Raw genomic sequence first — 24,154 nt, forward strand, 5'->3', positions numbered from 1 at the left:
TCCCGCAGCATCGCGCGGACACCCATATGGTATCAATATGTGTGTCTATTTAGTTAAAGTGGAAAATTATGTGCATATATGAAGGGCTTTCGTTATTCCATCTTTCCTAATAGGTGGCGGGTGTTGTGGGTCCAAAGCCCGTGCGTGCGTTTGACCCCGTTATTTCTACACTTGCCCAACATCTTCTTTTCCTTTTTCCTTTTCATTGTCATTTTATTTTAAAAGAATATCATATTTATGGAAGCCCTTAATCTCACCATGAAGAAAGTATAATCTTTTTCCTTATTATTTAAATGTCTCACGAATTTTTCAAATAAATTACTGACTAAATTCAGCATATTGGAATATACTTGTCTTTTAATATGAGGAAAACCCGTCAACCGCACGTAAACACTCATCCGAAAGTATGACAGTATGATGAGATAAAAATCATTCAGTTTAAAAATCTAATTAGTAAACGTCACATACTCGTCTAATCTTCCACCATCAAGTACCGTCAAAACTAAATGACAAAAAATAGAAATCAAACCTTTAACAACAATACAGCCACTAGCAGTAAACTCAAAAAATGATCTTGTTTATTACTATACTAAAAAAAGTAGTAATTGATATAGAAAGAAGTTGAATTCCCAACTAATCTCTTATTACTTTCTCTCTCCACATTCTTTTACAACCAGTTGTATTGATGAGAGAGAAACAAAGCACAGAAAAAGAGAACCTTTGACTAATTTTACGACGACTTCCTCATCCCCAATCTCTCTCTCTAATTACCCCCCAAAACCCTCAATTTCCACCTTCAAATTCCATCAATTCACTGTTTCTTCAACTGGGTTTTCTTTATTTTGCCCTAATTGATTAGATTTGCATATGGGTTTGTAAAAATCTCTTCTTTTTTAGCTGTTTCTTGAAGTGGGTTTTCACTTTAGGCTTCTGGGTATTTCAAATTTCTTGATCTGAGTGGTTGATTCATGAGAAAGCTTCACTGACCCGGACCCGGTTTTGAGAAATGGATCGGGTTGTTTCTTTGGCTTCAGCTGCTGTTGGTGTGTGGTTCTTGTAGGGGTATGGTACTAAACCCGGTTTACGATCCAAAATTTATTATGTTTGGCTTATTTTATTATATGGACTAATACAATGTTATTGGGCTGAACGGGTTTTGTGGAGGTAACCCTAACTGGGCTAGGCCACCATGATGTGGCATGAGGCTCTCTATATAAGGAGGTCTCCACCTTCTTATTAAGGGGATGCTCAATAAGAGCTGCCATCATATCATTTTTGTGTCTGTAAACAAGAGATCCTCGAGATTTCTTAACAGTCACCTCCACACCCCCAAAAAGCCATCGCAGATCTCAAGCAACCGGAGAAGAAGATCAAGACGTGGTTCGTTCATCTCGACATCCGTGGAAACATCATTCATTTCATGTTTTGACAGTTCTTATTGGTGTTCAATAACTTGTTAAAAGTCTCTGGGAATGCTGAAGGTATTTGCTTTATTGTTCTTCAATTGAATCTTGTTTTGTTGACTTTTGATTTGGGTTTTAGTTAATATGATATTATTATTATTCTTGTTTAACCAGATTTAGTAAATAATGAAATTGATTTGAGTGATTGTTGGTTATTGGTCATTGATTTTTAGTTCTAATAATAGTAGTGGACATAATGAGCATATAGTTGAAATTGTTACTGATTTAGTGGTTTTGACCTTAATTTGTAACTGGATGGTTTTTTTAACTTGTTTTGGAATTAAAGTTTGATGCTTTATGGTGTTTTCAAGATGGGTTTATGATTAGATTTGGTTCGTTAAACAGGTGATGCATTGAATGCTTTAAAGACTCAATTAGGTGACCCGAATAATGTTCTTCAAAGTTGGGATGCGACGTTGGTGAATCCGTGTACATGGTTTCATGTTACATGCAACAACGAGAACAGTGTTACATGAGTGTAATTTTATATTTCTTGTTTTGGTAAATATTCGTTTGATTTGAGATACATGTTTAATTATGTTTCCTGTTTTGTGGTTGTTTTGTTATACGCAGTGATCTTGGAAACGCAAACTTGTCGGGTCAACTCGTTCCACAGCTTGGCCAACTCTCTAATTTACAGTATTTGTAAGTCATCATAGTTACTTTGGAAGTATGTTACATAATAATTTGAGGTTTTTTATTTCTATTTCACAATCCATAATTTTTCATAAAAAGGTTAAATTTTTATTGTTTAATATACTAAATCTTGAATAATCAAGAGTTTCCAAAAACTGAAATGTCATATTATCAGATGATTACAACTATTTTTGGTGAACGTGAGATTCCGTACACGTGACGTCACCAATATCCTACTAACCAATGGGATCATCTACAACGCATCTTGTTTTCTGATTATTAAATTTAGCGTCTCTCTTTTTTAATATTATGAAATCAAGATTCGTTTTTTTTTAAAACCCTTTTGTGCAAGATAAAAGCTTGCGATGTCAAGCTTGATAAACGTAAATATATGTTAAATGTGAACCAGAAAACACATTTTACTTGGAATTATGATATTTATATTTTATTTTTGTACCATTATTACTCACAAGCTGTTATTAAATTATTTTACAGGGAACTTTACAGTAACACTATTACTGGGAAAATTCCAATCGAGCTTGAGAACTTAACAAACTTAGTGAGTTTGGATCTTTATCTCAATCGGTTTGACGGTGTGATTCCAGAAACGCTGGCAAGCTTCAAAAGCTTCGTTTTCTGTACGAATTCTTTTAATTTAGTTTTTGTTTTTAAAATTTGTGATCTAACAATTATACTTGGTACTCGTTCCGACCCTTTTATGGATAAAAGGGCCGATTTGGGATATACTTTGTTCAAAATGCTTTCTAAATCAATTTACTTCAAATATTCTTGTAAACAAACCGAACATTTTTGTTTTCGTTCCTTTTAACTTTAACTGAGCAAATGATCTAAACATGGACAAATAAACGAACATGGTTTTGTTGTTCTTGTTCGTTTGCTAAGAACACAAGTGTGTTTATGTTTTCTTGTTCATACTATAAATGAACAGTTCACTAATGTATACGAACACAAACGAACGGACGTAACTGAACACAGATGAAAAAAAATAATTGAGGGAAAAAAATTAAAAGTAAACGTGAACATCAATCTATTGGGCCTAGAATAATCATAAAACTAGTCTAAATTGTAATTGGTAATATTTTAATTTTATAAAACCAGACTCAACTGTAACGATCATAAAATATTAAAATGAATTTATAAGCGAATGAACGAGCGAACTTTAACAAGCATAAAGTAATGTAAATAAACGCACGTAAATGAATGAACAAAACTTTTTTCGTGTTCATTCCTTTATTAAATAAACGAACTTCCCGTACGGTTCACTGATGTTCGGTTCATTTACAGGCCTAATTTTACAAAGTAGCAAACTAAATCGACCTATTTGCAAGTATTTTGGTTTTTTAGGTGGCTAGTATTATATAATGGTTGACATTTGTTGACCATTTTGGTTATTTGAGAATAGCGTGTCATTTTGTGCTGTTTTTGCAAGGACAGTCGTCTCAACAACAACACATTGACGGGAACTATTCCACTTTCGTTAACTACTATAACTTCATTACAAGTTCTGTAAGTATTTCTCTTTTTCTTAAATATTGCACATATATAATATTAGTAGAACACTAACATAATTATATTATATTTAATGTGAATCATAGTGATCTTTCAAACAACAATTTGAGCGGAGATGTCCCAGTTAATGGTTCCTTCTCTCTTTTCACACCTATCAGGTATGTTTAAACTTCAAATCCATTTTTTGTTTTTAGATTCTTGCAACATATGACACTTGAGTTAATTATTAACCTTTTATTTGGTTTACAGTTTTGCTGGTAATCCGAACCTGCGAGCGCCTCCGAATCCTCCTCAACCTCCAACTCCACCAAACTCCCAGTCTACTTCCGGTATTATCCATTTTCACTATTTATTTTTTAATTGCAAAGCAAATATCATATTTTCTAAATGTTTGTTGCCACCGGGGCCATTGCCGGAGGAGTCGCTGCTGGTGCTGCGCTTCTGTTTGCGGGTCCTGCAATTGCACTTGCTTGGTGGCGACGCCGAAAACCGCAGGATCATCTCTTTGATGTACCGGGTTAGTACAAAACCACTTGGTTGCTCTCCTTTTACAGTTAAATGGGTCAAATCAGTTTAACGGGTTAAACGGGTCAAAAAAATTTGGATTATTATTGTAACATTTTATTTTGGTAATTACTAATAGGTCCTCTGTTATTTATATCTATATGGATTCATTTGGGTCGCCTCAAATTTGTCAATTTCAGTTTACGCAAATTAGACAACGGGTCATTTAGAAAATGTATTAATTTGGTTGAACCAAATTTTATACTTTTTTAAAGTAGCCAATTGCACGAACAAAAGTTAGTCAATGAGTCAAAACAGTTCTTAGCAAAATGAGTTTGGGTGAAAACAACCATTCAAAAAAAAACAAAATATCAATTTGTTTGATGGCGACCTGTTTTGACCCAAAACAAAGTGATACTCTTTTTACATGGCCCATTGCACGAACAAAGTTTACTCATACTCTCTAACGGGTCAAAACGGTTCTTAGCAAAATGAATTGAGGTGAAAACAGGCCATTTAATATATATATATATATATAGGGTAAGGATCCTAAGAGAACCCTTTGCAAATTGAGAACTTTGAGAACCATTTTGGATCACTAAAAACACCTTTAAAAAAATATTTTAAAAAATCATAAAACAAAAAATAACAAAAATTTTAAAAAAGTAAAAAAACCAAAATTCTTATATTTCATTCCGGTTTCATTAAAAAAACGTCGTATTATACACATATGTATAATTATATCTAATCTTTATTTACGTAATATACACATATGTACAGTATCATTTATCTCAAATTATACACGTGTATAAAAAAATCATGTAAATGTACATATATGTGTATATAATTTGGCTAAACCGAGTTTTTTTTATATATATATGAAACCGGGATGTTAAAATAATAATTTTGGTTTTTTTACTTTTTTCATTTTTGTGTTTTTTTTATTTTATGATTTTTTTTTATTTTTGGGTTTTTTGTGGTCTAAAATGGTTCTCATAGTTCTCAATTTCAAAAAAGTTCTCTCATGATATATATCAACTTGGTTGATGGCAAACCGGCTTTGACCCGAACCAAAATGATATTTTTTTTAAACAGGCCGTTTCATGATCAAAGTTAGTCAACAATTCAACGGGTCTAAATGGTTCTTAGCAAACTGAGTTGTGGTCAAAATGAGCCAGTGGCATCCTGTTTTGGCCCTATTTCTAAATGGACCGTTTTGACTCAAACTTGTTTTTACCCATCACACAAACCCGTCCAGTTTGCCGAGTGTACAAAAAAAACATGAAATTATTGAAATCTTAGATGCTGATTTACTCATAATTATTATATATATTTGCAGCGGAAGAAGATCCGGAAGTCCATTTAGGGCAATTGAAGAGGTTTTCTCTTCGGGAACTACAAGTTGCAACCGACAATTTCGGTAATCGACACATTCTTGGACGAGGTGGATTCGGTAAAGTTTATAAAGGACGTCTGGCGGATGGAACGTTAGTGGCTGTGAAAAGGTTAAAAGAGGAAAGAACTCAAGGTGGAGAATTACAGTTTCAAACGGAAGTTGAAATGATTAGCATGGCTGTGCACCGAAACCTGCTTCGTTTGAAGGGATTTTGCATGACACCCACCGAGCGGTTGCTTGTTTATCCATATATGGCTAATGGGAGTGTTGCATCATGTTTAAGAGGTAATTTTCAAAATTTAAAAGAAAAGCTGTAAAAAGTTAGAAGGTCTGACATTCTTGGTCAAAACTTGACTTTTTGACTTCAAAATATACATAAATCAATGCCTATAGTATCTAACAAGCTGTTTAAATAATTATTGTAGAGAGACCCGAAAGCCAGGAGCCACTTGATTGGCCAATAAGGAAACGAATTGCACTCGGGTCTGCACGAGGTCTTGCTTATTTACACGATCATTGTGACCCGAAAATCATTCACCGCGATGTGAAAGCTGCAAATATATTATTAGATGAAGAATTTGAAGCGGTTGTAGGAGATTTTGGGTTGGCTAAACTTATGGATTACAAGGATACTCATGTTACAACTGCTGTTCGCGGTACAATTGGACACATAGCGCCCGAATATCTGTCAACCGGGAAATCTTCAGAAAAGACGGATGTTTTTGGATATGGAGTTATGCTTCTGGAACTCATTACTGGACAACGGGCTTTTGATCTTGCTCGTCTTGCTAATGATGATGATGTCATGTTGCTCGATTGGGTAACAAATTTTATACTTTTTACTTTCTGTGTTAATATTAGTTGTTTTGTTTCTGTCTATAGCTTAACGATAAGTTAATGCAAAAATCACCTTAAAAGATTGTGAATCTTGAAACCTCATACAAAATCACCTTAAAGATTGTGAATTTTTGAAACTCTATATGAAAAAAACCTACTAATTGTGAATCTTGGAACTTTATACAAAAAGGAAAAAAACCTTAAATATTGTGAGTTTGTAAGTTTATACAAAGAACCTTAAAAGATTGTAAATCTTGAAACTTTATACTAAAAAAGATTGCAACTCTTGAAACTTTATACCAAAAAAGATTGTAAATCTTGAAACTTTATATGAAAATAAATCTTAAAAAGATTGTAAATCTAAAAACTTAACTTTATACCAAACAAGATTGTAAATCTTGAAACTTTATACGAAAATAAACCTTAAAATGATTGTAAATGTTGAAACTTTTCACAGGTGAAAGGGCTTTTGAGGGAAAAGAAGCTGGAGACACTGGTGGATGCTGATTTGAAAGGTAATTATATAGAAGCTGAGGTGGAACAACTGATCCAGGTGGCACTTTTGTGCACGCAAGGAACGCCATTGGAGCGACCCAAAATGTCCGAAGTTGTGAGGATGCTTGAAGGTGACGGGTTGGCTGAGAGATGGGAAGAATGGCAGAAAGAGGAGATGTTTAGGCAAGAGTTCAACACCACTCATAATCCAAATACTGATTGGATTATTCAAGATTCCACGTATAATCTTCGCCCTGATGAATTGTCGGGGCCCAGATGATCACGTCTTGTTTTCCGCTTTTTCGTGTATTTTTATGAAAATCGATATTTATGATCATTGTGCATATGAAAATACTTTCGGTTCGTTGTTTTCATCCAAGACTGGTGGGGTGAGTTGTGTAGAGTTTTGGTCTTTGTTGGTTAATTTGTGCTTATAGATTGGCAGGTGGGAGTAAGAGGAGTCGGGTCGGGTCTGTCAGAACTTTGAATGTTGAAACAGCTATGTATTTTGGTTCATTATGTAGTAAACTAGATGGACTGAATAATTACACGTTGTTGCCATTTTAGGTCTTGTCTGGTCCTTGTTTTGATTAACTCATAACGGGTGATGATTGTATGCCGGATTTTTATGCTGATACATACATGAACACTATAAGACCAAGAATTCCATTTAAACAAAAAACCGACGTAAAAGGGCATTTGGCATGCACCCTTGAGTGCAGCACGGCACAAAAGGCAATCACATCTAGTCTCTAGTGGCCTGAAAACAGATGAACAAGTCTAAAACAACTAAAAGGTGCCGGTGCAGCGTGCGTCTTGCTTGTTTCGGACATGTGCTTTCGTGTGCCTAGCCTTGTTTCGGACGTGTGCTTTCTTGTGCACAGCTAGGCGACATGCCCACCCTTTGTTGAGTGTGCGAAGTCTATAAATGTTTATCTTAAAAACAATTTATGTCCTAACAAGTTTTGATGATAGCATTTAGTATTAAAGAATCTACATTGTGGCGCCCATGGGTTAAAACATCTCCATCGTGAGCATCCCGGCCAGCGTGGAAGATCCATAGGAGGATTTGGGTTGGAGGGTTGTGGCCATGAGGAAGGTTGAGTCAAATGAGCTGTGGGCGGATTGAGAGGAGAGAGGTTCATGTATACACGCGTCACCATGGAAAATGAGAGGGATCGATCACGACAGACACATGTCATCGTGAAGGGGAAATGAGGCGTTTGTGAGAGGGATCAATCACGACAGACATGCCATCAAACGGAATGTAGTTAACATAAAATTAAATTTTCAAATATAACAAAAAATAAAATTATAATTAATTAAAATCATCCCACTAATAAGAGCAACTTTTGTGGAAAATCATTTAGATTGATAAACTACTTGTTCCTGTGATGCCATTACAGTCGGTTTTGATCCCAAAGTATTCAGTGTAGTTGTAACTCGAGAAAAGAATATGAATTATAAATGTTTTAAATTAAACAAGTGGCAAGGCCAAGGCCATTCAACGTTCGCCTTTTTTTCATACTTTTTTTTATCAATTCAGTAATTTGATAATAACAATTTTTTTTATCATTTCAGTAATTTGATAGTAACAAATAATCTTTCGAAAACAATATAAAAATATACAAAAGTGTGGATGACGTGACTAAAAACAAAATAAAAAACCTAAACATATACAATGGCTTGTATCGATTTAAAATTATTAAAAAAAATTATAAACGTAACTAGCAAAATAGTGTTTTTTATAATTTCATCCGGTCATAATTAAGAGATTTTTTTCCCTCTAAATTATACAATTAAAGAGACTTTTATTCCAAAAGGAAAAACTGTTATTTTATATAAAAAAAATATTTTATTTTTTCAAAATTTAAGCCAGCCCGGCCCTTTAACGCCGACCCGTGTAAGATCGCTGGTTTTAACTTCTTGTTCGGCCTGTTTAACGAGTTCATTTCACCACCTTTACTCAACAGCAAACAACTCGGAACATTAGCCAACTCCACACATTTTCACATCAACAACCATAGACAGACTCCCAATCCTTCAACATAAAAAGTCAAACGTCTCTATCAAAGAAAAGTCAAACATCATTTTGAAACATATTGTCTCTACTGGATCACTGAAAAAGAGCATACGGATAGCACAAAATAATCTCTTTTCATTTACAACGAATACGCACGTGACAGCAAGTCTTTACTTCCTTCCACTGGTTCCGATCCGAGGCTTGCCTTTAACCTCAGATTCCTGCCATATTAACAAATTTCCATTACCAGATCCAATATATAAAATAATATTATCTCTATAAATAAGAAACCATAAATACCTGAGGCAAGTGCAAGTAAATGTAATTCTTTGCTGTCGTTGGATTGTGATTTTCTGCACCCTTGCTCCAGTCATAGCACACCTTAACACAACAAATGTTGGTCGTATAATTAATAATTATATCATTATCATAATTCAAACTCAAGTGTACAGATACTATTACATACCGCATAAGCATAAATGGAGCCATCATTGTTGAAGCTGCTGCATGGTATTGGTTGATTGCATCTTGACATTGCCTGTACAACCACATTAATAATTAACATATCTCAAAAAGGTTACAAGATAACGTTTAGCTTTAGAGTACATATTTAGGTATGTTGACTTTTATAAAATAGTCAAACCTTCAGTCTTTGCTTGCTATCTTTGTCCCAGAAATTGAAAGCACCATCAGATCCAGCAGTTGCAAACGTGTGGTGAATCTGAAAACAGAAACAAAATGTAAGAGTTCGTTTAAACCAGCAGATTAGCAGAAAACGAGCTTTTCAAAATGGTATAATATCATATATTCACACTTCTTAAATTATGGCACTTATGCTCTCCCCTTAAAACGTGCATCAGGATGCAAGAGTTTGAAGGATAAAGATAAGGGTATAATGGCCATATTACAAACTACAAACTGTATTTAATGAAACAGGTAAATATGGAAATGAGTATTATGATATTAGCTTTTTGGTTGGGTAAATGTGACACTAATCTACTATTCAACTTTTCAAAAGTATATACGTTCCCCTTTCAAATTAACCAATAGCAATAAAAATGAAGTATCTAACAACCAAAATTAACCAGCAGATTAGCAAAAACGAGATCTTCAAAATCGTATAATATCTTATTACCCAACAAAAAATTAAAAATATCAAATATTCCCGTTTTCAAGCTTATAACTTATGACATTTATGCCCTTCCCTTATAACATGCATTAAGATACGGAGTTATATAAAGATAAGGGTATAAATATGATATTACAAACTGCATTCATTGATTGAAACAGGTAAATATGAAAATGAGTATTTTGATATTAATTATTTTGGTTGGGTAAATATGATATTATGCAAGGTTTCAAAGTTATAAATAAACTCGCTTGTTCAAATTTACCAATAGCAATGAAAATGAGATATCTTACAGGATGAAAGTTAAGAGCATTGACTGAGTATATATCGTTTCCTTCTCTGTGGCATTTAAAAGTAAAGTTTTTAGTTTGCTGTTGTTCATCAAGATGATGCACACCAACTCTCCCTTCAATCGATCCAACCTAAGAACCAAAATTAATCACCATTAACAAAACAATATACATTATAAAATAACATAATAACACAATTTGAGAGTAACAACATACCAAAAAGCCTTGCTGATCTGGAAATGCAGCAACACACCTAGTTTGATATTTGAGTGGCGAAGTGATTCTCTTAAACTCAGTCTGTTGCCAAGTTTCACACAAGTTTAATATCAATTCGATCCACGATTAATATTAACTAACCATACCTGAGGGTTTTGCAGATTGAAGACAATAAGGTTTCTATCTGCGGTACCAACAACCATTAAAGGATGTCTAACTGAAAGTGCATAACAGCGTTCAGGAAGTTGCTGAGTGTGAACCGGAGTTGGTTGCCTCAAATCCCAGTATCTGAAAAGTAGGGCATGATTTATTTACAAAATTAAGTTTAAAAAGTTACATATATAATAAGAATTAACAAACTAGAAATTCAATGCATACCTTAGAGTCTTATCCCAGCTCCCAGAAACCAAAAGATTCATCTCTGGAATCCAAGCAACCTCTTTAACGGGAGCATCATGCATTGCAACAGTTACAGGTTGACCACCAGACAGTAACGGCCACATCTTCACCTGTTTGTCACAACCGCCTGAGAAAACGGTTGTTCCATCATCCTTCCAAGCTGAACATAAAACCTACAAGAATCCAAAATTGGAATTTGGAAAACAATAATTATCAAAATGCAATGCAATTATGCAAACATTGGAAATTGATGATCCAAATAGTGCATATTGACATATTGTTAACGTTATTACCGGCTGATCATGTGCAACTAAAGCCTTTCCTACAGAGCCAACAGTTGTTCCAGTCTTTGTTATCTCCCAACATCTCACCTGCAATTGTTCACTTAGAATCATAAGAATACCCAATTTCGATAACAAGTTATAAAATCAAGCAAAAAGTAAACTACAGAATTAGGGCCGGCAATTTCTGACGCAGACATGTTAACGCGACACGGAGTTAAACAAGTTTGTGTTTGAGCTTAACAGATTTCGTGTCCTAAACAGGTCAACACATTTAAGACATGATTAAAATCGTCTTCAAACAGTTTAAACACCTGTTAACCTGTTTATATTTTTAATTTAAAAAAAACAGCATATGCCTTAGTTACCTACGGCCCGACCATTTCTATTTTTTCAAGAAAATAAATATATGTATTAATTAAAAAAAATTTTGCAACTTTTGTTTCACTAAACAGATTGTGTCGTGTAATCCGTTTCTAAGCAGGTAACTCGCATAGTTATCATGTCGTGAATAACACGCTTAGTTATCGTGCCGTGTTTGTGTCTATCACCACATATAACCGTGTCATATCTGACACATTATGACAGCCCTAACTCACACACTTGAATTGAAACATTAAAATTATGACATCATCACACAAACCTGATTATCCCAAGAAGTAGCCACAAGGTAATTGGCCTTCGGGCTGAACGAAAGGCTCGACACACTATCCAAAGGAGGCGACACCACCTATACACACAATATAACCACTTCAGTTCCAAAATTGGTTAAAAAAACACAATTACTCAATAACAGCCATAATGCGCATATAATTAATAACGAACAATAAAAAATTCAATTAAATAATAATAAATCAATGAATAAAGGAAAGAAACAATGAATGAATGATTTAACCTCGGTTGACTTGTTGGGATTGGTATTGTTAGCCACGCCAAATGCAGACATTGATGAAATTGAAGCTCTGTGAAACGAAGGAAACCCTATGTCACCGGAGAATTATTATATATAAAGGGTGGGTAGTGTGGAGTTGAGATTCAAAATGCGTTCTACTGACGCTATGGAATCGCTACGCTACCTTTAATCAGGGCGGGTCGGGTAAGGTCCAGATACAGCATGAGATCGGTTCGAGGATACATCAGTCACTGGGTATAATATAATAGCTTTTATTATTATTTTCTTTTTTTTTTTTGTTTTTTTTGTTACAAACTCGATCATCTTCGTAGGCTGGGATTTTTTTTCTTTTTTAAATATGTATTGTTAATTTTGAACCAACTTAATTAATTTATTTAAGCTTATTTTTACGGAAAAAAAAGTAAGAAATAATAAATTGCCAATTTAAAAGTTTAAGTGTTTAAACCGATAAAAAAACGTTTACTGGAGTCCCAAATTTTATCGCATTTGGTACAAAAACTTTTTGTGATTCTCGAGGACGGCATTGTATTTTGATATAATATAAGTGCATGCATGCATAAAATTATTTTAATGGCATTCAGTACCCACTAAAACATGTTGTTTTAACGTGTGATAGTTTGTTTGAAGTAGACATGTACGCATTTGATTTGAGTAGTGTTTTTAAATCTAATCGGTTTAACTCATGAGGCAATCTTTAGGCATGTATTTTTATAGCAATCATACTACGACGTGATGCAGGGACATTATAACTAGTTAGAATATTTTATTTTGTTAATTTATCTTTTATTATTTTAGGTTTTTCCAAGTTTATCTCTTTTCATTATTTAGTATAAATAGGGTGTTAGGGTTTATTGTTTAGGGAGTTTTTGATACTTTTTAATTAAAAAGAACTTTGTTCCTTGAACATTTGGTTCGTGTATGCACATGTCTTTGATTATAATGAGTGTCTTGAGTCATTGATCGCTTCCAAAACTGCAATGACGTCTTTAGTATGACTCAACTAAAGAAATGATATTAAATAATTATGGGTGAAAACGAAACTAATAGCGGTAAATCCTCATTCTCATATTCAGCTGTTCATTCGCGTACCATACTTGAGTATAGGGTATACTCACATGTTTGTTTTTTTAAATTACCCGTCTAGATTTTCAAATATATTCTTTACTGATTTAATTTTTTAGTAGAAACGATATATAAATTGGTCGATTAGTAGATTTTTCTACTACCGATATATAAAGAAAAAAATGTTTACGGGTATGGTTTAGGTATACAAATATGTATACCTAGGTTCATATCCAAATATATCATTTAACCCGTCCCGAATGTATCCTGCTGAATTTATTTTTCGAGCTAGGCTCATTTGGCATCCTGATAAATAGCATATTCGATAAAGCGTGTTAAAGTTAAATTGGATCAATTAATGTACAAACGACTTTGTTTAGCTTGGTGGTAATTTGCACAAATTTAAAGTGCAGTAACTATGGCGCACCCAATTTTTTCTTATTGTTCATCCATTTTTAGATGGTCAGATTTCTTATAATTTGAGGGTGTTAAATCACATAAAAGCTTTAATCTTTCAAATAAAAAATTTTATCACACAAATTCACATATCAACTTCTTTTAGAGAAAAAACACAAATATCGAACCATGTTTATATTTCTTAAAATATAAACCCTAACTCGTTTGCGATTACTTGTGGGTATTGGATTAAACGATGAATAATGAAACAATTCAGGTTGTTGGGAGTAGACTCAGGGTGTATGTTTGGCAAAATTAGCTGGTGGCTTGAAGCTGATAGTTTTTTAAATATATTTATATGTTTAGAAAGTAACTGGATCTTTTAATAAAATGTATAAAATGACAAAAATGAACATAACTAAAAAAAATAATACTAAATGTATTTATTTTGAAATGTTATTTATATAATTTAAAATACTAAAAAGCTGCGCGTAAGTGATTTATCACTAACTATGGATTCATTTCAATTATTCTTTAAGGGTTTATACAAAATTTGTATATATCTTCTCTACTATGTTTTTATGAAATTAATCAATTATTCGGTTCACAATAGCTCACCCTGCGTAAGGTGAGTCCGTCTTGGATAACAAGCAGGTGAAACTGGGCGGAATTTGACAAAAGTCAAATGGTCAACTGAAGTTTCAAAGATAAGTGAGTTAAGGCCTAAGCCTAAGTTTAGTTGAGCGGTGGGTGGCGCCACTGTTTGCCACCTAATCCACCCCCCCCCCCCACCCCAAACCAATCAAACAATCCACTCATCTATTTATAAGAAAAATATTTAATTATAAATGTTTTTTTTACTAAACCTTTAGACACTTTGAGTGAATGTCCAATGCCCGCGTGTCGATGACGTGACGGTACTTTTAATTAACTAATCCTTGAGGGCAAATTTTTTTTTTCCAACCAATCAAACTATCCATTCACCTTTTTATAAAAACAAAGATTTAATAATAAACGTTTTTTATTAAACTATTACGTATTTTTGAGTGAATTGTTAGTGAATTTCCAATGCCCACGCGGCAGTGACATAATGATACTTTTGGTATCCAAACATCCTGCCCCTATACTCGGTCTAACTTCTAACGATTTTTTTTCTACTCTTTTACTTTATAAATTTAGTTGATCAAACGAAATTCGTTTTTAACTTTTATTCATCTATTAAACGAATAAATACAAACTAATTTTCCGTCGTCAAACATTTTTAAAATGTCCCTACCACTCAAGGAATATGAATTTTAATTTTTTATTTTTTATAGTTACAAAATAAACCTAAAAAAGTTAAATCCATTCCCATTCATATTGGTCTTCCAGTCTGCTGCTACTAAACATTCCCAAATTCTGCAAATGACAAGGTCAAACCGTCGGTCAAAGAAGCGATCAAAAACCCTCCCAACGAAAACGTAAGCAATTTCCTCTTAATGAATTCCAAACATTATTTACTCTTCTGTTTTTACTTATAACCATCCCAGTAAAAATCAGGGCAAAATGTAAACCCAGCAACATCATCAGCCCAAAGGTTAACAAGTACTGGCTGCAAAGGTACAGCTTATTCTCCAGGTACGATGAAGGCATCAAAATGGACGAAGAAGGATGGTTCTCCGTCACGCCGGAGGAAATTGCCGTCCGCCACGCGCAGCGGTGCGTCGCCGGTGGAGCTGTTGTCGATTGCTTTGCGGGTATGGGTGGTAATTCCATTCAGTTTGCTGCACTGTAAGTTTGACTTTTTTTAGTCAATGATTGATAATTTGATACCTTGAAGGTTGAAAATTTGAAATTCAACATGATTGGGGTTTGGAATAAACGGGTTCGGGTCAGTTGTGGATCAAACACAGTTGCGGGTTGACCCGTTTAGCCCATTTATTGTTTATTTTTGTTTTTTTTTAATGTGTTGTGTGCAATGAATTAAATTGGTTTGGTATATTGTTCCAAAATTAAAAACAAGAAAGAAAATTAACATAAGATTTTTATAAACAAAATGTAATTCTTTTTATATAAGTTTGCATTTTTTTGTTGTAAAAATATAAACTTAAAGTGTACTGACATGTGAAAAAAATTTAAAAGTTAAATACTTTCTGGTCAAAAGGGTCGTGTTTGGGTCAACACGTGACTATGCGGGTCGTGTTCAAGTTCACGTGTTTGACACGATTTCTTGGTTTGTGCCGTTTACCGCCTTCATGTTTCAAAAAATAAAAAGGTTGAAATTTAACACGAAAATTCGCAAGTCCGGGTTTTGTATAATGGGTTTGGGTCAGTTTCTGGTCGAACTCGTTTAGCTGGGTTCGGGTCAACCACGCAGGTTCGAAGGTTGACCTGTTTAAGCTATTTATTGTTTAGTTTATTTTTCAAAAATGTGTTTTGTCCAATAAATTAAATTGGTTTGGTATGTTATACCAAAATTTAAAGCAAGAAAGAAAATTAACATAAGATTTTATAATTAGAATGCAATTCTTTTCTACAAATTTGTATTTTTGTTGTAAAAATGTAAATTTAAAGTACTAATATGTGAAAAAAAAATTAAAAATTAAAAACTTTCCCGGTCAAACAGGTCGTCGTGTTGGGCAACCCGTGGCAACTATGCAGGTCGTCTTCGGGTCATGTATCTAACACAATTTTCGTGTTTGGGTTCATGTTCGTGTTGGTTTGGACCTGCCAATCTTCGAGCACGGCTCGTTTAACACCCAAGATGAATTATAATAGTGTTCGCGTTGGTTTGGACCCGCCAATCCTCGAACACAACCCGTTTAACACCCCAAGGTGAATTATAATAGTTTTTGTTACCGATTATGATATACTATAAATAAATGTGTGTAATTTGTAGGGGATATCATGTTATTGCCATAGATATTGATCCTATAAAAGTTGAAGTGGCATCAAACAATTCAAAGATTTATGGTGTGGATAACTATATTGATTTCATTGTTGGAGACTTTTTGCAACTAGCACCATCTCTAAAGGTATTATTATTTGTCACTTATTAGTTGTCATAACATTATGTGAAACTACATCGTTTCGCATGTTTATTGTTAGGGAAATGTAGCATTTCTTTCGCCACCATGGGGAGGTCCATCATATAAGACGACTGAGAATTTTACTCTCGACTTACTGAAGCCAGTTGACGGGTATACCGTTAATCTTTTATTTTTATTTTTTTATAAGTAAATGTTTTCTATTTCATTTAATTGCGGTTTATAACAGGTGCGCATTGTTTCAAGTGGCTCAAACAATAACTCCAAATATAATGATGTTTCTGCCCCGAAATGTGGACGTTTGTCAAGTTGAACAACTCTCTTGGCTGTCTTCTCCGCCTTTAAATGTTGAGGTTATATATTTATCTGTAACTTTAGTTTCATATGGTGCTTACTTTATTTGTGATGAATAGTTTATAACTGGTTTGATAATTTCAGATTGAAGAAAATTGTGTACGGGGATTTTTAAAGGGTGTAACAGCTTATTTTGGTAAAACTGCATATTGGGGTGTAGCTCAGGAAATAAGTTCGGTTCATATCTGCGAGGTTTAAGGCATGGTTTATGGCTTACTGATGTATTCTGCAATCTGCAGCAGTGACCGAGTGCCTTATTTCTGGATGAGTTTTGTACATTATGATATTAGGATTATAGGATCCGGTGTTTTTATTAATCAGATTGCAAAATTAGTATTGTATCGTTTGGGAATAGGCTTTTGGTAATCGTTTAGAATGGTTAAATGCGTTTATATAGTGTGGCCATTTTAATTTTTGTCTCATATTAAGATTGTGTGTGTTTATAAATCGTTAAAAACAAATGGTTAAAGCAAATTGTCTGGTTCAATTAGATTTAGGGCCTGTTTGTTTACATCTTAATGGAACCATTCAGATGTAAACATCTGATTCATTCAGACTTCAGACTGTTTGGTTTCAAACATAAAAACATCTGAATGACTAAAATTATGTCTGAATCATTCAGACTTACTGTTGTTGCTGAACGGGACAGATGCTCATTCAGATCTGACTCATTCAAATCTGAATGAACCAAACAGCCCCTTAGTCGCCCACTATTTAACCTTTATTATTACTATGTGTACATAAAGAGGGGCAAAGAAGAAGCAAGCAATGTATACGAAGATTAGTTAGATGTGAAAACTAACACAAGATTGAGGAACAATAAAATAATAATGAAAGATAAGAGTTCCAAGTAAAACATTAGTTTCCAATGTCATTTTGGACAGACTCGAATCAACGAGTGAAAATGGGCCAATCCAAACACATTTTAGTGTAGACAGGTTTTGACCTGTACTGTATCAAAGTGATACTTTAATAAGATTGTTTTTTTTTATCCGAGCCTATTTTCACTTGAACCAGTTTTGTTCCAAAGACCCGGGGGTGTAAGCGAGCCGAGCAGAGCTTGAGCTCGGCTCGTTTCGAGCTCTATTTTCAAAGCTCGAGCTCTACTCAGGCTCAGCCCTTTACTATTTATTACTTCTTTTTTATATAATTATAACTATTTTTATATACTTTTTTATTATAATTTTATGTTTAAAACAATATATATTATTTATTTATTTTTATTTGTTTTTCATAACATTATATATATATATATATACAGGGGATGGATCTTGCGAGAAGTAGGCTTAGAACGAGAAGTGCGAGAAGTAAATCACAACCATTGATTACAAAGATCAATGGTGTATGTTACAAGATGGCATTTTAGTAAATAAAAAGAACTTGTAACATATTATAATGGCTTGAGAGGGCATACTAGTAATATTTGTGTAGCTATTAAAAAGGAATTGGTTTTAGGATCCCTTATTTCACTCTGTAACTGATATACAATAAACGATGCACGAACTATTCCACCCAATTTCAACATATACAATCCGTTGAATTTTGTTATGCCTACACAAATATCGATGCACCAAATCATCTTGTATATCAAAGTTATTTTCACAATCCAGTAACATATTACTCGAGCCACGAAATCCTCTTCGGTATCAAATTGAGATACACAATCGGCTGAATTAAAGGTTTGGATTCCAATCGTGTTAGTATAAGAAGCGACCTGCGTTCATCAGTTGTTTGCCCCTGTAGTTGAAGTCGAATTGGGGGTTTATCCGATGCTATTTAGATCAAAACCTATACAAGGTGTCGAAGGTATGTTCATCAATTTTTGGTGTAGTTGTTGGTGTTTTAATGTGGTTAGATGTAGCTTATGAGATTGATGATGTATGCTCTGTTAGCGAAATCTGATTGGGTTTCCATATATGAGAAATTCACAACTCTACTTTCAGTAGTATTCTACCTTAATAAAAGAAAGATGATTACATCTACATTGACGGGTAAATTTAGTTGTTGTGAGCAATTAAAGCCTTTGTTAACTGTTTATATGGATTATGTTTGTGTTTATGAATTATTAGGTGTTGTGCAGATGGTGTATGGAGTAGATATGTTTGTTGTGTTGCGTTGTCAGTACTTTTTTTAAAGTTTGTGTAGTTACAATTTAGTGGTGGTCAGACACGGTATACATAAATTTTTATACTGTGTAGATACAAGTTAGTGGGAGAAACATGTTGGCATCCTTGGGAAAACCTCATGTTCATAATGAGTAGTTACTCCTGAATATTCTGTGTAGATGCGTAAGGTAGTGAAGTCTATGGTTTGGGATGCATTTGATAATGCAACTTTGCAGTTTGTGTCATATGATATCTTCTGTGTAGTTATTGGTAATATTTGACTTGATAGTGTTGTGTATATGTGTATCAAATTACCGTGTAGGTGATAAAAATCTAAAAAATAAAATTAACAGTAGATTATGAGTTGCAAGTCATAAGCGGAAAAGGCTGAGTTTAACGATGTCGACAAGTAAATTGTTGTGGACGTTCATGGGTGGAGTGAACTGCTGAATAGGGGATGTGTCGATGAAGAATAAAAAGGTGTTGCTCGGCTTAAGAGTAAAGTACATATCCAAGATCCTGCTTTCTGCCATAAACAAGCATAGCTTAATGAAGAATGAATTTCGACCTGAAGGCTAGTACCACAGTTTAATGGTTTTATGTTTTATGATTTTATGATTTTATGTTTTATGGTTTTATGGTTTTATGTCTTTAGTTCATTTTGGTTAAATAGTTAAACTATGCTTTGTTTGAGCTAGATAAACAGATGTGATCTGATGTGTAGGCGTTTATGATGTTTCAGCCATTTATCAAGGCTAGGTTATGTGTTTGGGTAATGTAATGGGATTTAAGTAACCTTATGAAGTTATTATGTTAGCAACAGTTTTATGTTTTATCAAATGTAGTTGCAAAGTGTTTAAAATAATTTTCGCATATGGTTTTTACTTGCCAACAATAGATAATTGGGTTGAGATTTTGCATACTAGTCGTACGGTTACGGTTTCATGTGTTCAGAATTTAATGGAAGCATGTCAAAAACTAGTGGATATAACGGTCAGATGGGATAATGAATTTGATGTAGATAGTTATAAATTGGTTAAATCTGGATCAGCTGTTGTGTGTTAAAACAAAGTTGAATGTGTATATCATGTGGAGCATCGGTATGAAAAAAAAAACTTGGCATTTACATAATAAGATAGTAAAGTTAAGACATAGTATAAATCCATACTTATGCTAATGACAACACACCAGCTCACAGAATCTCAAATAGCAATATGTAAGAAACAATTGATAGTAGTAAAACTGATCTTACGAGTGTGTGAACTTGGATGTGTGTTTATGTTTAAAAATCGGTGCATGCGCGTGTTGTATCATAACATACACACCTATGAACATACGAAACCTACACAGACACCACTCCAACATATGTGCCTACATAACGAGCCGCTTGCACACGTGCCAGTAGATACCTGCTAGCCCACGTTAGTGGCCACACGAATACATGTACACAACAATAGATACATGTTAAACGTGACTGCGTAACAAATGTGTGTTGATTTGCGTGCTTACAAAGTCGGACCAGCATACATAAGCATACATAGAGACATGCGCGTGCCTGAATGATTGAAGTACTTCCAAAAGTCAAATGATATGGGCTAACACACAAGCAATACCATGATGCATACAAACAAAGATATGTGTATACGTTGATAGCTACCGACATATCTGCGTACGGGCATGAACGTTATTATATGGACGTACGTACCCACGGATGTAAGTGCATGCATGTGAGGATACAGACATACTTACGTACGAAGAGACTGAGAATGCACGTATGCATAAGTATGTATGTACATGTTCATAGAGTTACCGACAAACGTAGGCGCGGGTGTACATATGGACGTACGTACACAAAGTTAGTGCATGAGTATCTGTGTATGTTCGTGAACACGTGTGTTTGTATGTGCATACAACCATATGTACAGAAAGACCTATATAAGAACATACACAATATGCCCGCAACAGAAATCCAGCTATACTATATGTTATGTGAATGCATTTGTTGGCGCTTGCCGCTGATGTGGCCTCAATTACATGCAGAATTGAATATACATTACGACATACATGGATACATACGTTTATAAGAGCAAACATGAAGTTTATAAAAACTGTTGATCATATATACACAACTAGATATACATGTACACACATAAAAATTCTAAAGCAAAGTATATAGACATTGTTAAACACATTGTTCCTTGGTTCAAACATTCATTGTTAACAACAGGTGTTCATGAAGCAGTAGGAATCGAGACACGTACGAGTTATAAGCATTTATGGACCTTTTGATTGATTAGTTATATCCTTCAGATGAATCCGTTTCAGATGTGTAAACGGTCTCGTCGCTTTCCACATATTCCCTACCTTGTTTGTCCATCATTGCTACTTTATCTTTTCTCATTTGGTCCCTTTCTTTTCGCCTTTGCTCACTCTCTTTTCCCTTAAATACATCAAAACCAACTTTATCAGCATATGCCTTGTACATATCAAAAGCATCTTCCCAGGTTTTAAAATGTAGCCCGACAAAAGGTTTCTCATCGGATGCAACATTTGGAATCCAATTTATGGTCCCATCAGGTGTGTATACAAATTTAGGATGAATATCTTGCACGTCTTCTACATCTGATATAAATTGAAAAATCAAATTAAAAACTAATAAATGGAGTATGATAACAAACTTTTAGTTAAAGAAACTAGGAATACATTACACTTTATTAAATCTTACATTCATGGTTGATAACCTGTCGAACACTCGACTGCCCGAATAATATCTGGTTTGTTCAGTAAATATGATGTATCTATCAGGAACATCGTTAGTTTTAATTTCTGGGACCACGGTTTCTTTCTCTGTGAACATAGTATCTTTCTCAGGAGCATGACTATTTGCTGTTAACATAGGAGTAAACGCATGTAAAAAAATTATACATAAAAAATTTAACAACAAAAATAAGGAAGCTAATGTAGCAAGAAAAACGAAAATACCATATACATGCATACATAGATACAGACATACAACACAAATATAGATAGATACATACCGACAAACAAATGATGCCTCACATGAATACAAACATACAACACAAATATATATAGATACATACCGACAAACAAACGATGCCTCACATGAATACAAACATACATAAACACATATGTAAAAAAAATTATACACAAAAAATTTAACAACAAAAATAAGAAAGCTAATGTAGCAAGAAAAACGAAAATACCATATACATGTGTACATATATACAGGCATACAACACAAATATATATAGATACATACCGACAAACAAACGATGCCTCACATGAATACAAACATACATAAACACATACACACATACATACGCACATACACACATAAATGCAAACATATAAAAATACAGAACATTCATAAATAGACATACATACATGAAAACGTACAGGCAATCGTACACAAATACGTACATAATAACAAACTTATGTACATCTAATTATAAGAAACGACATACACACAGAATAACATATCATTTATGGATTCAATCCTCCCACCATATCGTTACAATGGGAAAAATTAATACAATAAAGTATGATGGATGTTTGAAATAATAAAATGAATATGTCTATAATCATGATAAGAATAAGTTGTCGGGAAACTTACCGACATAAACATCAGCACGTACACTGCTTGAGTGAGCATCGTGTGTATTTGATCCAATTTCCATTGCACCTATTTTAGATATCAAATTTGAGAAAACCAGAGCAATTAAACATTCAAATTAGAGGAACAATTATACCAGTATATTATTTACATGCTTTGTGGAATACAAAGTGAACAATGAATATGTGAGGATGATAAGTTAAGAAAAATCAAAAGTTTTATAGTGGTGGTCAGCCATTTATGGCTGTATATTCAGTTAATCATCTAAAAGTTAATTAATTTGATCTATCACAAATAAAAACAAAAATTCAAACACATATTTATACACAAACCAATGAAAATCAACACTAAAATTAAATAAAAGAAATCACATTAATTTTTTAGTAATTGAAAATCATTAAATAAAATCGGAATATGTTCGGATAATATCCAGTCTGTTTGACGGAACCCTAAAAAATAAAATCATCTTATTTCACATAATGGGGAAACCAATGAATGCTTAATATAGAATTGATATAAAGATCTTGAGTTAAACCTGGTCTTGCTGATAGAGAATAGATTTATCATCATGTTGACCTTCAATCGATCTTGATTTAAAGCCGAATAATAATAGACAGAACAGTCGCTTGGTGAATCTCATAATTAAAATTGACATAATAGTTAACAAAAAATATGCAGTAGATATATGATTAGGTTAATGTGTAGCTATTTGTATGGGATTTGAATGTCGTGATATTGATGAACGATGGTGATGATAATATTTAATTAAAGCTGGTAATATTTAATAAAAATGGTTGCATATTATAAGTTGTTACCATTAATAAAAGAAGAATAAAATGACCACTATAACCCTGAAAATAATTAAATGAAAATAATAAAAGAAAAAATATGATTGGTTAATATTACTTCTCACACTTGTCGCTGTAAATTTACTTCTGAAAAGAACCAATACCTATATATATACATATATATATAGGGGAAGGATCAAGGGAGAACTCCTATTTAGAGAGAGAACTAGAGAACTTCTAACTACAGGGTTATATTTGTAAATTGTCTCTCAACCTAAAATTCTTGGCGTTCTTCCTCTGCAACAAACTCAATCGGCTTCCCCTGTGCAACAATCGCAATCCAAACCTCCATTAATGGTAAATTAACACCTGCAAACTGTAAATCGTGAGAAATCAGTTAGTTAGTTCTGAACCCTAATAATCGATTATTTCATTCATTTAACATGTCATCTTCATGTATATACGATCATACTGCAACTTTTTTCTTTCGCAATCGTGTTTTTTACTGGTTTACAATCGTTTTACTTTGGAATTGAACATGTATTGCTTCTCTTGATAATTAGACGAACCCTAATTTGTTTGATTGTATTGCCCAAACGATTATAGGTTAGAAGCATGTACTAATTGAGTAGAAAAAAAACCCAATTTGTTTGTCTAGAGTGCCCAAACGAGTTCAT

The 24,154-nt window shown here is 33.6% G+C and overlaps 2 protein-coding genes and 1 pseudogene across 3 annotated transcripts; 2 read left to right on the plus strand and 1 right to left on the minus strand.

The window, feature by feature from the left end:
* The first annotated feature begins 686 nt into the window (after positions 1-686).
* Positions 687-7,224, plus strand: LOC143616095 (BRASSINOSTEROID INSENSITIVE 1-associated receptor kinase 1-like; annotated as a pseudogene). Its single transcript, XR_013150602.1, has 12 exons — positions 687-1,050; positions 1,432-1,481; positions 1,809-1,941; positions 2,037-2,108; positions 2,595-2,737; positions 3,555-3,626; positions 3,716-3,787; positions 3,879-3,956; positions 4,022-4,146; positions 5,473-5,814; positions 5,955-6,349; positions 6,824-7,224. The product of XR_013150602.1 is annotated as a BRASSINOSTEROID INSENSITIVE 1-associated receptor kinase 1-like (transcript).
* Positions 7,225-8,903: 1,679 nt separating this feature from the next.
* On the minus strand, positions 8,904-12,145 carry LOC143616093 (protein RAE1-like). Its single transcript, XM_077089034.1, has 11 exons — positions 12,095-12,145; positions 11,843-11,929; positions 11,212-11,289; positions 10,898-11,091; positions 10,666-10,807; positions 10,520-10,600; positions 10,307-10,435; positions 9,528-9,605; positions 9,351-9,422; positions 9,185-9,265; positions 8,904-9,105 (listed from the first exon to the last, which is right to left on the minus strand). The coding sequence occupies exons 1-11, from the start codon at positions 12,143-12,145 to the stop codon at positions 9,055-9,057; spliced, it is 1,044 nt and encodes a 347-aa protein (XP_076945149.1). The 3' UTR covers positions 8,904-9,054.
* Positions 12,146-14,951: 2,806 nt separating this feature from the next.
* On the plus strand, positions 14,952-17,344 carry LOC143616096 (uncharacterized). Its single transcript, XM_077089036.1, has 5 exons — positions 14,952-15,340; positions 16,449-16,584; positions 16,658-16,749; positions 16,826-16,949; positions 17,035-17,344. The coding sequence occupies exons 1-5, from the start codon at positions 15,207-15,209 to the stop codon at positions 17,146-17,148; spliced, it is 600 nt and encodes a 199-aa protein (XP_076945151.1). The 5' UTR covers positions 14,952-15,206; the 3' UTR covers positions 17,149-17,344.
* The last annotated feature ends 6,810 nt before the right edge of the window (positions 17,345-24,154 follow it).

This window comes from Bidens hawaiensis, unplaced genomic scaffold (genome assembly GCF_021521415.1).
Source record: "Bidens hawaiensis isolate Kalapana, Puna unplaced genomic scaffold, B.hawaiensis_p1.1 tig00045635_1, whole genome shotgun sequence".
In the NCBI taxonomy this organism is placed as follows: Eukaryota; Viridiplantae; Streptophyta; class Magnoliopsida; order Asterales; family Asteraceae; genus Bidens; species Bidens hawaiensis.

What these genes read in the sequence shown, in the direction of transcription:
- LOC143616096 (XM_077089036.1), top strand. Translation starts at nt 15,207, where the DNA reads ATGGACGAAGAAGGATGGTTCTCCGTCACGCCGGAGGAAATTGCCGTC. An exon ending in TCCATTCAGTTTGCTGCACT is followed by an intron (nt 15,341 to 16,448) that starts GTAAGTTTGACT and finishes TGTAATTTGTAG; the next exon opens with GGGATATCATGTTATTGCCA. An exon ending in AACTAGCACCATCTCTAAAG is followed by an intron (nt 16,585 to 16,657) that starts GTATTATTATTT and finishes GTTTATTGTTAG; the next exon opens with GGAAATGTAGCATTTCTTTC.
- LOC143616093 (XM_077089034.1), bottom strand. Translation starts at nt 12,145, where the DNA reads ATGTCTGCATTTGGCGTGGCTAACAATACCAATCCCAACAAGTCAACC. An exon ending in TCAATCTGCAAAACCCTCAG is followed by an intron (nt 10,601 to 10,665) that starts GTATGGTTAGTT and finishes ACTTGGCAACAG; the next exon opens with ACTGAGTTTAAGAGAATCAC. An exon ending in TTTACTTGCACTTGCCTCAG is followed by an intron (nt 9,106 to 9,184) that starts GTATTTATGGTT and finishes TTAATATGGCAG; the next exon opens with GAATCTGAGGTTAAAGGCAA.